Raw genomic sequence first — 14,446 nt, forward strand, 5'->3', positions numbered from 1 at the left:
AGGCAAATGGTTTTTAACCCTGTTGTTTTTTTCACATACCAGTTAATAGCCTGATACAGTAACAAAGTTCTTAACTGCTACTAGACTGCAGCTCTACACAAGAAGTTTGGCCAGTGGAGAAATGGTCGTGCCCAACTGAGCATGATTTCTCTCTAGGTTTTTTCCCCTTTACTTTCGTCACTTGGTGAAGTTGGTTCCTCACCACTGTCGCCACTGGCTTGCATGGTTCGGGACTTGTGGAGCTGCGCATCGATGGATTTTCTCTTTAGTGTTTGGACTTTCAGCAGTGAAAATTAAACCACACTGAACTGAACTAAACGGAAATTCAACTCTGAAAACTGGACTGACACTGTTTTAATTTACTATGATCTTCTATGTTAACCTGCTTTGACACAATCAACATTGTAAAAGCGCTAGAGAAATAAAGGTGAAAGATGAAAACATGCTGGACAACAGTAACAGACTTTTATATATACTGATTTGCATTTTTCATCACCAAGGACAATGTTTTTTTTGTATGGCCCGAGGGTAAGTAAAATTTTCATTACTATGCAGAAAAGACACTGCTTTGTTACTTTATAACCAGCCTAATCTCACGAGAAAATGTAAGTATTTTACGTTTTGCCAGTTTAGTGGCTAATTCGTACGAATTCGTACGAGTTCAGTCGTACGAAATGGTACGATATTAAAAAGGAGGCGTGGCACCTGACCCCACCCCTAACCCCAACCGTCATTGGGGGATAAGCAAATCGTACTAAATTGTACAAATTAGATCGTACGAATTCATACGAATTAGCCACTAAATGAAAAAGTTACGAATTGCCGTGAGATTGTGTTGGTATAACAGTATGTTATACGGCTATGTTATACGGCTATGCACTGGTGTGTCAGAGAAGCAGGGTTTACTCTGGGTTACCTGGTTCTAACAAAGCAGTTTCAGTGTCTTTTCTGCATAGCAATGCATAAGCTACAGTTAAGTTTCTTCATAAACTGTTAGTATGTTTCATTCTACTGAATGCATATTTAAATATGCAACCTAATTAACAACTTTTAAGGCAATGAAACTATTTCTCATTAATGTCTCAATGATAACAACTTTAATGCAGTCAGATTAATTATACAGTAGTCTGATAAGTAATTGTTTTATACTGCTCCCTCCTCCAATTATTGGCAGTGCAATAATATATAATGAGATAATTTTTCCACAATAATAAATTTGTAAGTGATTATTTTAATTAAATAAAGTGATTTGAGGAGATATTTTTGCAAATCAGCAGGTTTCAATTATAAGATGTGGGGCTCTGCATGAGTGGGGGTGAAGACAGGGCTGAAAGGCGCTGACAGCAGGTCAATCACTCTCTGGCTCCTCCCTCTTCTGCTGTTATAAAGCACATGACCTTCTGCTGCTGTTGTGTTTGTCCCGAACTCAATCTGTCATCATGTTTACGGCTCTCCTGAAGTTAGACCTGGCCTCTGTGGGCTTGACTCTGTTTCTAGGCTTAATTATTCTGGTTCTGTTTGAGATCTTCAGGATTCATTCCTACAAACGTCGAACTCCACCTGGTCCAACACCTCTGCCTTTTGTGGGAACCATACCTCATTTCTTGAAGAATCCATTGGGCTTCATAAGATCGGTAAGTCTTTGCCGTTTTCTCTCATTGTGAAGCTCTGCTGCTATATTCTGAAAAACATATACATGCATTGTTTATGTCCTTCAAACAGATGTCTCAATATGGAGACATGTCCACTATGTATCTCGGGAGAAAGCCAGCAATTTTCCTTAATACAATCCAGCTTGCTAAGGAAACCCTGGTTCAGGATACTTTTTCTGGGAAGCCATATCTGCCTGTTATAGAGTGGATATCTAAAGGATTCGGTCAGTAACACTTTACTTATTAAAGCTTCCAATTGAAAGATTTCACAGACATGCAATAGACGAACCATTTTGTTTCCCTAAGGTCAGTTTATAAATCCCAGGATACATTTTGTAAGAGTGTACAATTGAGCAAAATTAAACCATGTCACTATGCAAAAGATGTGTAAGCTAGATTTGTTTCTCTCCTTCTTAGGTATAGCAATGGTCACATTTAACCACTCCTGGAGGCAGCAGAGACGGTTCGCTCTGCACACACTCAAGAATTTTGGCCTGGGGAAGAAATCAGTTGAAGACCGTGTGTTAGAGGAAAGCCGATATCTGATTGCTGAAATGCTCAAAGATGAAGGTATGACATGTTTATGTTCTACTTGAGCACATCCCCCACTGTGTCAGGCTCCAAACAAGCTCACCGGTGCTTTTTAAATGTCAAACTATTCATTCATTTTCTTTTCGGCTTAGGGCACACTCACACTATGCTATCCAAACCGTGTCCCGGATTGTTTGAGAAGTGTGAGTGCACTGAATTGGGCTCAAGCATGGTTCACTTGGCTGGCCCTGGCCCGGTTGGAAGAGGTGTGCCTGAGCACGATTCACTTGGGCTTTGGCGCGGTACACTTGTGTGTGAGTGCAAAACGCAACTAAGCCCGAAACTGAAAGCGAGACGTGACTTTTAAGGGACTGTTTCATATGGATTATTTAATCATTCTTACCGTTACGAACACAAACTGTCGTAGTTTATTAAAGACGCAAACCCCTCACTACACCACAGCTGCGCGGCTTCAGCAGACCTCCTCATTCCTGCAGCACGAGGACATTATGACTGTTTATGAGCGTCAAAAGTGGCGGATCTGTTCGGCGAAATATTTGACTGTGTGTCACCGCATCCCAAACAACTAAAACAATATAACTAGAGAAATCTCCACTGTGTTGAGCGAGAGCACTTCCTAAACTTTGCATTGATGATGCAAGCATGCCCAGGCCTGAATGTAATGTGAGTGCAGGCCGTGGGGGAGACGGGAGGGGGGACAAGCGTGCTTTGGCCCGGTTCAAAGCAACTGTACATAGTGTGAGTATGCCTTAGTCCTTTTATTAATCCGGGGTCGCCACAGCGGAATGAACCACCAACTTATCCAGCATGTTTTTACGCAGTAGATGCCCTTCCAGCCGCAACCAATCTCTAAGAAACATTCACACACACATTCACACACACACTCATACACTACAGACAATTTAGCCTACCCAATTCACCTGTACCACATGTCTTTGGACTGTGGGGGAAACCGGAGCACCCGGAGGAAACCCACACAAATGCATGGAGAACATGCAAACTTTACACAGAAACGCCAACTGACCCAGCTGAGGCTCGAACCTGTGACCCAGCGACCTTCTTGCTGTGAGGCAACAGCACTACTTACTGCGCCACTAATGTCAAACTAAATCTAAGAAACCTTTCCGAAACATTTATTTTATAATATGGATATTTAAAAGTTCAGGGTTATTTATGCAGATTTTACACAAATATTTGTCAATCACTCAATCATATGTATTTTTAATCTAATTGTAGTCTTTTTTTGTGTTTGTAGGCAAGCCAGTGGACCCCCATCATCCCATACAGAACGCAGTTTCCAACATCATCTGCTCCATCGTGTTTGGAGATCGCTTTGAATATAATAACAAACGCTTTGAATACCTTCTGAAAATGCTGAATGAAACCATCATGCTGGCAGGGTCAGCTTCAGGACGGGTAAGAGCAAAGAGCAACATTTTCTTAATTATGAATGTACATTTGGATCTTCATCCACCTGGAGTATTCATATTAATTTTGCTCATTATTTACCAAGACCATTCTATGTAAAAATAATTATAAGCAGAATTAAATGTTTAATATGATCTTTTTTTTTTTGTTATTTTTTAATAACTGCTCTAATATTACCTGTATATTGTTGAATGTTCACTTGTAATTATTATTATACTATGGGAATATTAATTGTTAAATGAACAAAATGCATGACTAATAAGCATCAATATTGGGAAAATTAATAACATGTAGAACAGGGAGAGGGGTCTGGCTGAAGACTGTGCAGTACAACCTGAGCTGCATCCAATGCTTTTTAATGCTCTCACCTAACCCCAACCCTAACCCTACCCATCACAGTGAAGCACTCACTCCATTCAGTGCATTGTGTCTGACATTGCATCGCTGAGTCATGCAATCTCAGCTTGCATCATAAAGGCTGCATCCAGACACCATTGAGAACAGGGGCCTGTTTCAGTAAGGAGGTTCAAACAACTCGGAGTTTAAACTTGAACTCTGAGTTGATTTACCGAAAGATTAAAAACTCAGAGTTTCAGAATAGCTGATCTGAGTTAGATCAATGAACTTTGAGTAGACCAACTCAGAGTTAAGCGCACACACCGTGACTATAAAAAGACATTATCAATGGAGCACAGATATTACGAGTGACCATGGCAACATCTTAAAAAAAAGAGATCACCATTTCTTTCTCCGGCTGAATTTGATCTACTCATGCAAAGTTTTAGCAAATATGAGTGTATATATTTAAAAAGAAGCAACCATCAGTGAAACAGACAGTTAGCGTGAGAAAACAGCTGCTCAAGTTAATGCGTAATTTTTAATTTAAAGTATTTAAATATTTAAGTATATTAAAATAAGTAATGTAATGTGTGACGTTTATAAAATGTTTCTAAACTTTTATACATGTTTAGCAGTTTTAATAGATTTAGCAGTGCACTTGTGTGTCTGCCTTTTTATTGATCAAGTGATAGAGGTTGATATGACATTTAGAAGGTAAGCAGTGCTAAAAATACTTTTTAGAAAGAATAATAATTCCATTAATCTAGTAACAGTACATGTCAACGGTTAAGCTAATTATTTGTGAAAAAAGGACGAGCCAATCTAGTACGTGACTTTGTTCTGTGTGTGACAAAAATGTAGGTAATATCTATGTTTCCATCCAAATATATTACATAAATTTGTGCAAAACTGGAATAACGCTTAAAAGATGCGAATAAAGCAGCGTTTACATCCAACAAGTCAAAGAGAACAAAATCATCACTTTCTGATTAACTTGCGCCAAATATCCACAGTAAAAACAGAATTTACTGCGGTAGAAGAAGCTGCGCCCATTATTTTTATTTAATAAATGTACTTGCACCTCAGACGACAATGCTGACACACAATGAACACGTGGGAGTGTTTGAAGCCATGAGATGCGGAGATCTTGACACGCTCCAGACGCTCGGAGGTAATTAATAACATACACTAATACTGAAACTGTTCAGGCATTGTAGAATGACCAAAACAACATTTAAGATGTTCTGCAGTGTGCTCAGTCTGCTGGTTTGTCTATTCACACACATTTTCATCATCATCTCTAACAAACCTTTTTTTTATTGCACATACTGTAATTTGTTAAGTGTTTCCTTCGTAGTTCCTGCGCATCTTTTCTTATCAAATAAAAGTTTAACCTACTCAGTTATTCACATGTTTTATTATGCATATTTTCAAAAGTTATGTGAATCATGACGTTTCCATCAATCGTTTTTATGCACATCTCCAAAATGAGCTCTAAAATGGGTGCGCTGAGACGTAAGGCTAAGGTGAGAAATACGCTTCATCTTTAAAAAAGGGGGAGGAGACCGACAGAAACTCAGAGTTTAGAGATTAAAACCTGCTCCTGACCAGGTTAGATTCACAGAGTAAGTTACCATGGTAACTGACTCTGAGTTAAAGTTACCTTTCTTTCAGAAACAGGCTTGACTTACCCTGATTTCTCCAGTTTAACAAACCTGCCATTTTGAAACGGAAAATCCAGAGTTTCTTTCATTTCAGGGTTAAAATACTAAGAGTTTTCACTTAACCTCCTCTCTGAAACAGGCCCCTGGTCTGTTACCTCATAATGGTTTTCTGTTTTAGATTTTCAACTTGGTGCCCTTCATTAAGCATTTTCCTGGTCCACACCAGAAGATTAAGAAGAATACAGATGATTTATTAATTTTCCTCGGAGATGAAGTTGAGGAACACAGAAAAACTCTGGATCCAGGGAGTCCACGAGACTTCATTGATGCCTATCTGCTGGAGATTGAGAAAGTGAGATCATCTTTCAATACTTTCCATATTTATTAATGTAGAAACTGGAGCTAGCTGGAGCTTCAGTTAACTAACAATTTTGTTTGATTTGGAACAGCAAAAGTTCAACAAAGACTCCACGTTTCATGAAGGCAACTTGCTTGCGTCAGCAGGTGACCTGTTCATGGCTGGAACTGACACCACAGAAACCACCATCAGATGGGGACTCCTCTTCTTAATTCAAAACCCAGATGTACAAGGTACTAAAGCAAAACATCAGCAGTAGACAATATGAATTGTAATGATTGAATTTGTACTTTAGCCTTTATCACTGTTTTCTAAAACTATTAGCTTAGACACATGTTAATAACTCAGTGTTTCCTCAGAATAAATGCTGTTTTTTGTGTTTGTTGCTACATTAATGTAAATAACATGGCACTTTTTACAATGTAGATTGTGTCAAAGCAGCTTAACATACAGCGGATGAAGAAAAAAAGAGAGTAAAAGCCATATACAGGATTGGCTAATCGGGAGGACCGGGAGAATTCCTGGTGGGCCGGTCTGTTTTTTTTGGCCATGAGGGCCGGTGTCCCTAGCTCCAGAATCTGTTGCTCTCAGCACTCACACTTTTTTAATTAATTTATTTATTTGACCACAGTCTTCTTATTCATTATTTTACCGCAGCTCTGCTCTGTTTATATATAACCAGCCTGCAGGTTATTGATGATATAACTCAGATGAGTCACTTCTTGCTATACAACTTCTGTGGTCCAGTGGTTAGCATGTTAGATTATGACGCCGCTGATTGGGTTTTGATCCTTGTCTGAGTATGTTTTTTTTTTTTTTTTTTTTTTTATTGTTAAGACATATAATGCTGTTAGGGTTGTTGAACATTTCAAGTTCTAAAGCAGCTGTTTTCTTAAAAAAAGACGTGATATTGTAATTAGAAACTGAATTGGAAATGACCTTATTTTAATATAGTCAGTCGTGAACTGACACATGTCTTGTGCTGGAAACCAGGGCACCCGAAGGAAACCCACGGCAACTCGGGGAGAACGTGCAAACTCCACAAAGAAGTGCCAACTGAACCAGCCGGGACACAAACTGCGACCTTCTTGCTGTGAGGTTATTGTGCTACCTGTGCCACCATGATGCCTAGCTCAGATCATTCATTCATTTTCTTTTGAGCTTAGTCCCTTTATTAATCATGGGTCACCACAGCAGAATAGTCCGCCTACTTATCCAGCACATGTTTTATGCAGCGGATGTTCTTTCAGGTGCAACCCATCACTGAAAAACACCCATACACTCTTGCATTCACAAACATACACTACAGACAGTTTTAGCTTACTCAATTCACCTATAGCACATGACTTGTCGGGGAAACCGGAGCACGCAGGGAAAACCCACACAAACACAGGGAGAACATGCAAACTCACAGAAATGCCAACTCGAACCAGCGACCTTCTTACTGTGAGGCGATTGTGCTACCAACTACACCACCGTGACGCCTAGCTTGGATCAGTTTATTGCAAACGTCAATGGTGAAGGAAGATCCACTGAAGAGCAACTTCTCCAGTCTTACGCCCCATTCACACAAGGCTTCAGCATTAATGCTTGACTGAAGGCGTGTCTGAAGTTGGGGCTAAAGCGATCGTCATAGAAGCGTCAGCCAATGAAATTCAGTCAGCAATAGGCCACTGTCTAGCTGGTGTATTTGCATACAGCGATCTGATTGGCTGACACTTCTGTTGGCGCTTAAAGTTGAGCTAGTCCCAACTTCTGCAGCGAGCAACGTCTCTGAAGCAGCGCCGACGAATCCACAATGCAGTTCGGCAACGCCTATCGTCACCCATTCGAAGTGAAAGGGAAGCGTTGACGCTGACGACTCGTGTGAATGGGGCGTTAGCCAAGAAAGCCAGAAGTGACAGTGGCAGGTAACAAACTTCACCAATCAAGGAAAGTGGAAAAAAAATTAACCGTGAGATAGGGCTGTGCAATTAATCGAAAATCAGATTTCAATTTCGATTATGGCTTCTAACGATTATGAAAAACCATTAATTGAGATAAACGATTATTGCATCATATACCAAAAGCGCGAAAGACAGCGTGCTTATGTTTGTGTGCAACACGCGCACACGCATAATCGCGCGGTCAGCATTCGGTCTCATTCACACACTGAGACGAGCAAAGGAGCGCAGACATCGAAAGTGATCTTAACATGAGCGCTTTATTGGTCAAATAGGTGTGAAAACGCGGTGATTAGTGATTATTCATATTAACCCTCATTTGCGTAATAAACAAACTAGTTGAGAATCAAAAGACACGTGAAAGAGAAACCATTAAAGTGACAGTGCGAAATGCTGCCACCTGTTTTATCATTAATCAAACGACGAGAACATCCCTTACTGCTCCTGACTGAAGGATTTTTTTGTAGCTAAAGTGTTTTTCTGAGGGTGAAGATGCTTAAAGCACAGTTTGTTTTATATTTTTATTCTATTGTATTTATTTCTCTTTCCTTTGCAGGGTGGAAAATAACTGTATATATATACAGTTGAAGTCAGAATTATTAGCCCTCCAGAATATTAGCAACCCTTTTCCTCCCAATTTCTATTTAATGGAAAGAAGTTTTTTTTACTTATTTCTGAACATAATAGTTTTGATATATCATGTCTAATTACTGATTTGTTTTATCTTTGCTATGATGACAGTACAAAACATTTTACTAGATGTTTTTCAAAATACAAGCATTCAGATTAAAGTGCAATTCAAAGGCTTAATTAGAGTAATTAGACAAGTCATTGTATAACAGTGGTTTCTTCTGCAGACAATCAAAAAATATATTGCTTAAGGGGGCTAATAATATTGACCTTGAAATGGGTTTCAAAATATTTAAACCTGCTTTTATTCTAGCTAAAATAAAACAAATAAGACTTTCTTTAGAAGAAAAAAAATATTAGAGGAAATACTGTTAAAATTCTTTGCTCTGTTTAACATAATTTGGGAAATAGTTGTTTAAAAAAAAACAAAATTCTCAGGAGCGCTAACAATTTTGATTTCAACTGTTAATTGTTTTGAATAATCGTGATTACAATTATGACCAAAATAATCGTGATTATGATTTTTTCCAAAATCGAGCAGCCCAACCGTGAGAGTAATCAGGCTCACCTGGGCATAACCGGTTCATCTCTGGCCAAACATCTTGTGCGGAGTTGCAATCTGTGGATGGTGGAGGTTTGATAAGCATCCATCTTACAGTATGTCCAAGTAGGTTTTTAGGCTGGTATTCAGACTAGCCAAAGGGATCAGTGCAGGGACTCGTCTGTCACTGGGGTCTTTGCAGGAATCAGATGCTTTCGACACAACATCGATCTGCCAAAATTATGTAGCCGTAATAAAAATAGATAGGCTAACATGATCATAGATGCCATTAAAATTACAGTGTCTCTTTTTTCCCCCTAACCCTTTGTCGCACAAAACAGAGAGATGTCATGAGGAGATTGTTCAGGTTCTGGGTTACGACCGCTTGCCCAGCATGGATGACCGTGACAGACTACCTTACACACTCGCCACTGTTCACGAGATTCAGCGATATGGAAACATTATACCTATTTTGATTCACGAAACAATTCTGCCTACAAAACTACAAGGATACAGCATTCCTCAGGTAATAAATGGAGCATGAATGAATTATTGAAGTTATTCAATTCAAATCACTTTTATTGTCAATTTATTCAAGTGATTGTTCACGGTAATACTTGACATGCATCTGTGCTTTCATGTTTAAGTTGTTCATATTGAAATTTGTTTGGTTGATTAAAAAAAAATCCATCTAAATGATTTGTACACAAATAACAAGATAAAGATAAAGCTTCAGGCATTTTACACACTTCATTTTGCATAAATGTATTTATACAGATGTTACTGTGGAGCCAGGTCAGTCTTTCAAATTAAGGTCATCTGGCCTAGAACTGCTGAAACACAACTTCTACATACACAAATCATTGGAATTCTTGGTTGCTGTCGAAAGTGGTGTTAGTGAGACCAGCAGGGGGCGCCCAATCTGTGGTCTGTGTGGGTCCTAATGCCCCAGTATAGTGATGGGGACTCTATACTGCTCAGTGAGCGCCGTCTTTAGGATGAGACGTGAAAACCGGGGTCCTGACTCTCTATGTTGTTAAAAATCTGCCCACTGGCCTCTGTCCATCATGGCCTCCTAACCATCCCCATATCATAATTGGCTTCATCACTCTGTCTCCTCTTCACCAATCAGCTGGTGTGTGGTGTGCGGTCTGGCCCAAAATGTCATCCAGGTGGATGCTGCACACTGGCGGTGGATGAGGAGATTCCCCCAATGTGTAAAGCGTTTTGAGCAACCCAGGCTCATCGTGGAAACGTAGCCCCGCGGATGTTTCTGGAGGCCGTGAAATACGTCCCAGGAGCTACGTATTGGTGCAGTTTTTGTTTTTGCGAATCCGTGAGAGGCAGCTGTACCGTGCTTTTTCGCGTCTCTAATGCCTCTCGGGAGTGCGCGCCGTTCGCACCCATGCTGTTCTCGCGCAAAAAAGCCGCTGAAGGCCACTGTCGGGCAACCGTCTGTCCAAATGACGGGCTGAATGACTGAACGATCAACTGAGCGGCCGGTCATTTGGCAGACCCAGCCACCCTCCTCCTTTCCTAAACCCAAGCGACGATTTACAAAAGCCGTCCACATAAGAAAAGCAAAAGCCCTCGTGCGATTTTGACTACGTTTTTAAAATTCGCCGCATTCTCCTCCAACTCGTTCCCTTTTATTTTTTGGATTCTGTTTTTCATCTTAGCTGATTTCTGGAACCGCTCTTCCCCGGACTCGAACCCGTTCGTCGTCACCGCGGCCGGCTCCTCCTCCTCTGGGCTTCCGCTCCGCCGACGTGACAAAGCGAGCTAAGCGGACAAACTGGTTGTGGCGGGAAAGCCCTCCAGGTGAGCTGTCACAGCCGGCGAGCGCGAAGAAGAGGAGCGGCGTCACACCGCCCTCCAGCGTTCGCTCGAAAAAACCAAATGTGGCAATACGTACCATCGGCCATGTAAATCGCGGTCTCCAGAAACGTCCGCAGGGCTACGTTTTCAGAATGAGCATGGGTTGGTTTTGAGTGTCCAGATAAGCGCTATATAAATGTAAGGAATTATAATTATGATTTTTGCCAGGTCATGTTAAGAAATAATTTTGCTCAGCAGATTAGTAACATCCCCTTTCAAACCCTATGATTAGTCCGTTCACTAGCAGGGCAAGGGCCTTGTTACCAGTGTAAAGTATATTCCCTTTTAGCCAAGTGTAGCTCACTGTATGATTCATTTTGAATCGCATCAAAGAATATGCATGAGTTCCTTTAGACACTCTATTAGCAAATGATTAATTCAATAAAAAGCATGGCCAATAAATGCACACTTATTTTCATTATATATGTCAGGAAATGGTAACCAAACATGAGCAGCTCCTTCACAACTGAGGTGTGCTGGCTCTCCAGAGGTCAGGTTATTGCTTATTAAGCATCAATTCAAGAACCAATAGGAGCTCTGAATTTGATGGCGCGATTCATGCGACAATTCAATTGACCGCAGGGAATTTTTCTCCTGGTTTTATTATTGAGACGCGCTGTGTGCAAAATTGCAGCTACAGATTGTGTAAGTTTGCTGTGAGGAGTCATTTCAGAACACGGGATAGTGAAAATGTCACAGGTGGATGACGTCCAAATCTGGGAGAGTTTCCGACCGTGTTTGGTTATCTTCATCGGCTGTTTGGCTGAGATCATCCAGTGTGACATGAAAGCCATGTTGGTGCAGTCTGACATGCTACAAACGTTTAGGATTATAAAAAATCTCGCAGTGTGAGCCGGCCTTTAGATATTGAGGTTTAATGCAACTTTTCATCTGGCCTTCTCTTTTAGACAGAAAAATCCTTTCGTGGAAAACTTTGAGCTTTGTAGCTTTGCTTATCTTGTGCATATACGAACAGTTGGTAACATAACAAAGTAAAGAAAAACACAAAACTCATCATATGACCCTTTTAACACTATTTTCATTATGTGATACATGGATAGGGCATATGTAACCCCGTTGGTCCTACACGACCCAACCCGCTCCAGGGTGGGATCGAACTGGCGTCCATCCGCATGGGAGTCGGTTGCTCTACCAAGGAGGCTAAAGACCATGGCCTCTAGCATCTGTTGCTAGAGCACTTTTTTTTTTTTAGAGGTCAGAGGAGTGAGGTTTACCTGCACAGCACTTACTAGCTGGCCTCCGTTACACTCCCCACCTAAACCTCACTCCCATCCGGGTCACAGCACCAATGTAACCCTGTCAGTCCTACACCACCCAACTCACTCCGGGCTAGGATCGAACCAGCGACCTTCCGCAAGTGAGTTGGTTGCTCTACCAAGGAGGCTAAAGACCATGGCCTCTAGCATCTGTCGCTAGAGCACCTTTCTTTTAGAGGTCAGAGGAGTGAGGTTTACCTGCACAACACTTACTAGCTGGTCTCTGTTACACATACGAAATCATTTGTAAAATAAATAATAAAAAAAAGCTTAATTAAAATCTTTTATCATATAGGGAACTACAATTGTGACCAACATTCAAGCAATTTTCAGCAGTAAGGATCACTGGAAGCATCCAGATTCATTTAACCCTGAGAATTTCTTAGAGGACAGACACTTCATCAAGCCGGAGTCCTTCATTATGTTTTCTCTGGGTGAGTCAGCTGTTTGTGAAATTAATAAACAGATTTAAGCTCAAGCCATAGTTGCTAAATTGATTTGTGTGTGTGTTATCAGGACCAAGGTCCTGTCTGGGTGAGATACTGGCAAGGACGGAGCTCTTCCTGTTCATCACGTCTCTCCTACAGAGGATTCATTTCTCCTGGCCGCCTGACGCAAAGCCCATAGACATGGATGGCATCTTTGGTCTTGTTCACTCCCCTCAGGCCTTTAATGTTATCTGTCGCAGCCGAGACACCAAATAGTGACTGAAACATGTCAGACATTATAACATGCTGAAGAACATCTCCTTTATTCGGCCCTCTGAATGGTCATCATGGCTTTATGTTTAGAGTTATATCACCACCTTCTGGTCTGGCGTGCTCTTGACAGTGCACTATAGAATGCTTTTGTGTTTTCATGTGGACAGATTAAAAAAAAAACAGAAGAAAAACTATTTATAAAAAAATATTATTTGTACAAATGTATGTGTTGACATGGGTTAACTCTATAATTGGCTGTTCCTAGGTAATACTGATAGTTTTAGAACAAATATTGCTAATTAAAAAACTGATTTATCTTCCATCCATCCATTTTCTTTATAGTCCCTTTATTAATCTGGGGTCGCTACTGCAGAATGAACCGCCAACTTATCCAGCATGTTTTACACAGCGGATGCCCTTCCAGCTGCAACCCATCACTTGGAAATATCCATACACACTCATTTACACACATACACTACAGCCAATTTAGCTTAACCAATTCACCTGTACCACACGTGTTTGGACTTATGGAGGAAACCAAAGTACCCGGAGAAAACCCACGCGAACACGAGGAGAATATGCAAACTCCACAGAGAAATGCCAACTGACCCAGCCAAGGCTCAAACCAGCAACCTTCTTGCTGTGAAGCGAACGTGCCACCCACTGCACACTGGTGTTGGACAAGAAGATTCCCCCCAATGTGTAAAACATTTTCAGCGTCCAGAAAAGCGCTATAGAAATGTAAGGAATTATTATTATTATTATTATTATTATTATTATTATTATTATTATCATGTTACTGGTTCAAGTCCTGGCTAGGTCAGTTGGCATTTCTGGTTGGAGTTTGCATGTTCTCCCCGTGTTAGCATGGGTTTCCTCCGGGTCCTCCGGTTTCCCCCACACTACAAACACATGCACTATAGGTGAATTGAATAAGCTAAATTAGCCATAGTGTATGAATGTGAATGAGTTGAATGGATGTTTCCCAGTACTGGGTTGCATCTGGAAGGATATCCGCTGTGTAAAACATGTGCATGTGGTGACCCCTGATAAATAAAGGGACTGAGCAATACAGGAAACTGAATAAATCAAGTTGGTCTGTAATAAAATGTAGACAAGAGTACATCGTTTGTAGTGAAATGTTTTTTACTACAAGAACATTGCAAATAACATGCAGTTGAGCAGATAAAGAAAGGCTCCTTTAAAATCTATTACTCAACTCTCCAGCCAGTCAGTTGCCCCTTCCTGAGTGAGCACTGAGGATTCAACCTCACCTAGCCCTTATGTTAACCCAGCCTGATCTCAAGAGAAAACGTAAGTATTTTACGTTTTGGCAGTTTAGTGGCTAATTCGCTAATTCGAGTTCAGTCGTAAGAAAATGTACGATTTTAAAAAGGAGGCGTGGCACCTAACCCCACCCCTAAACCCAACCGTCATTGGGGGATACGCAAATCGTACTAAAATGTACAAATTAGATTGTACG

At 40.7% G+C, this 14,446-nt stretch overlaps 1 protein-coding gene across 4 annotated transcripts; it reads left to right on the forward strand.

Moving 5' to 3' along the window:
- Window positions 1-1,357: 1,357 nt before the first annotated feature.
- Window positions 1,358-14,084, forward strand: cyp2aa3 (cytochrome P450, family 2, subfamily AA, polypeptide 3). 4 transcript variants are annotated; one of them, XR_012398261.1, is made up of 10 exons: window positions 1,412-1,634; window positions 1,723-1,876; window positions 2,070-2,222; window positions 3,460-3,620; window positions 5,814-5,987; window positions 6,085-6,226; window positions 9,449-9,633; window positions 12,558-12,696; window positions 12,779-13,505; window positions 13,783-14,084. XR_012398261.1 is itself a non-coding variant. In NM_198369.2 (9 exons), the coding sequence occupies exons 1-9, from the start codon at window positions 1,440-1,442 to the stop codon at window positions 12,964-12,966; spliced, it is 1,491 nt and encodes a 496-aa protein (NP_938183.2). In that variant the 5' UTR covers window positions 1,358-1,439; the 3' UTR covers window positions 12,967-13,097. The 4 variants fall into 4 exon arrangements, 1 of the variants encoding a protein (NP_938183.2); XR_012398262.1 differs by having other exon boundaries at window positions 12,779-13,323; NM_198369.2 differs by lacking the exon at window positions 13,783-14,084 and having other exon boundaries at window positions 1,358-1,634; window positions 12,779-13,097.
- The last annotated feature ends 362 nt before the right edge of the window (window positions 14,085-14,446 follow it).

Source organism: Danio rerio, chromosome 23 (genome assembly GCF_049306965.1).
Source record: "Danio rerio strain Tuebingen ecotype United States chromosome 23, GRCz12tu, whole genome shotgun sequence".
In the NCBI taxonomy this organism is placed as follows: domain Eukaryota; kingdom Metazoa; phylum Chordata; class Actinopteri; order Cypriniformes; family Danionidae; genus Danio; species Danio rerio.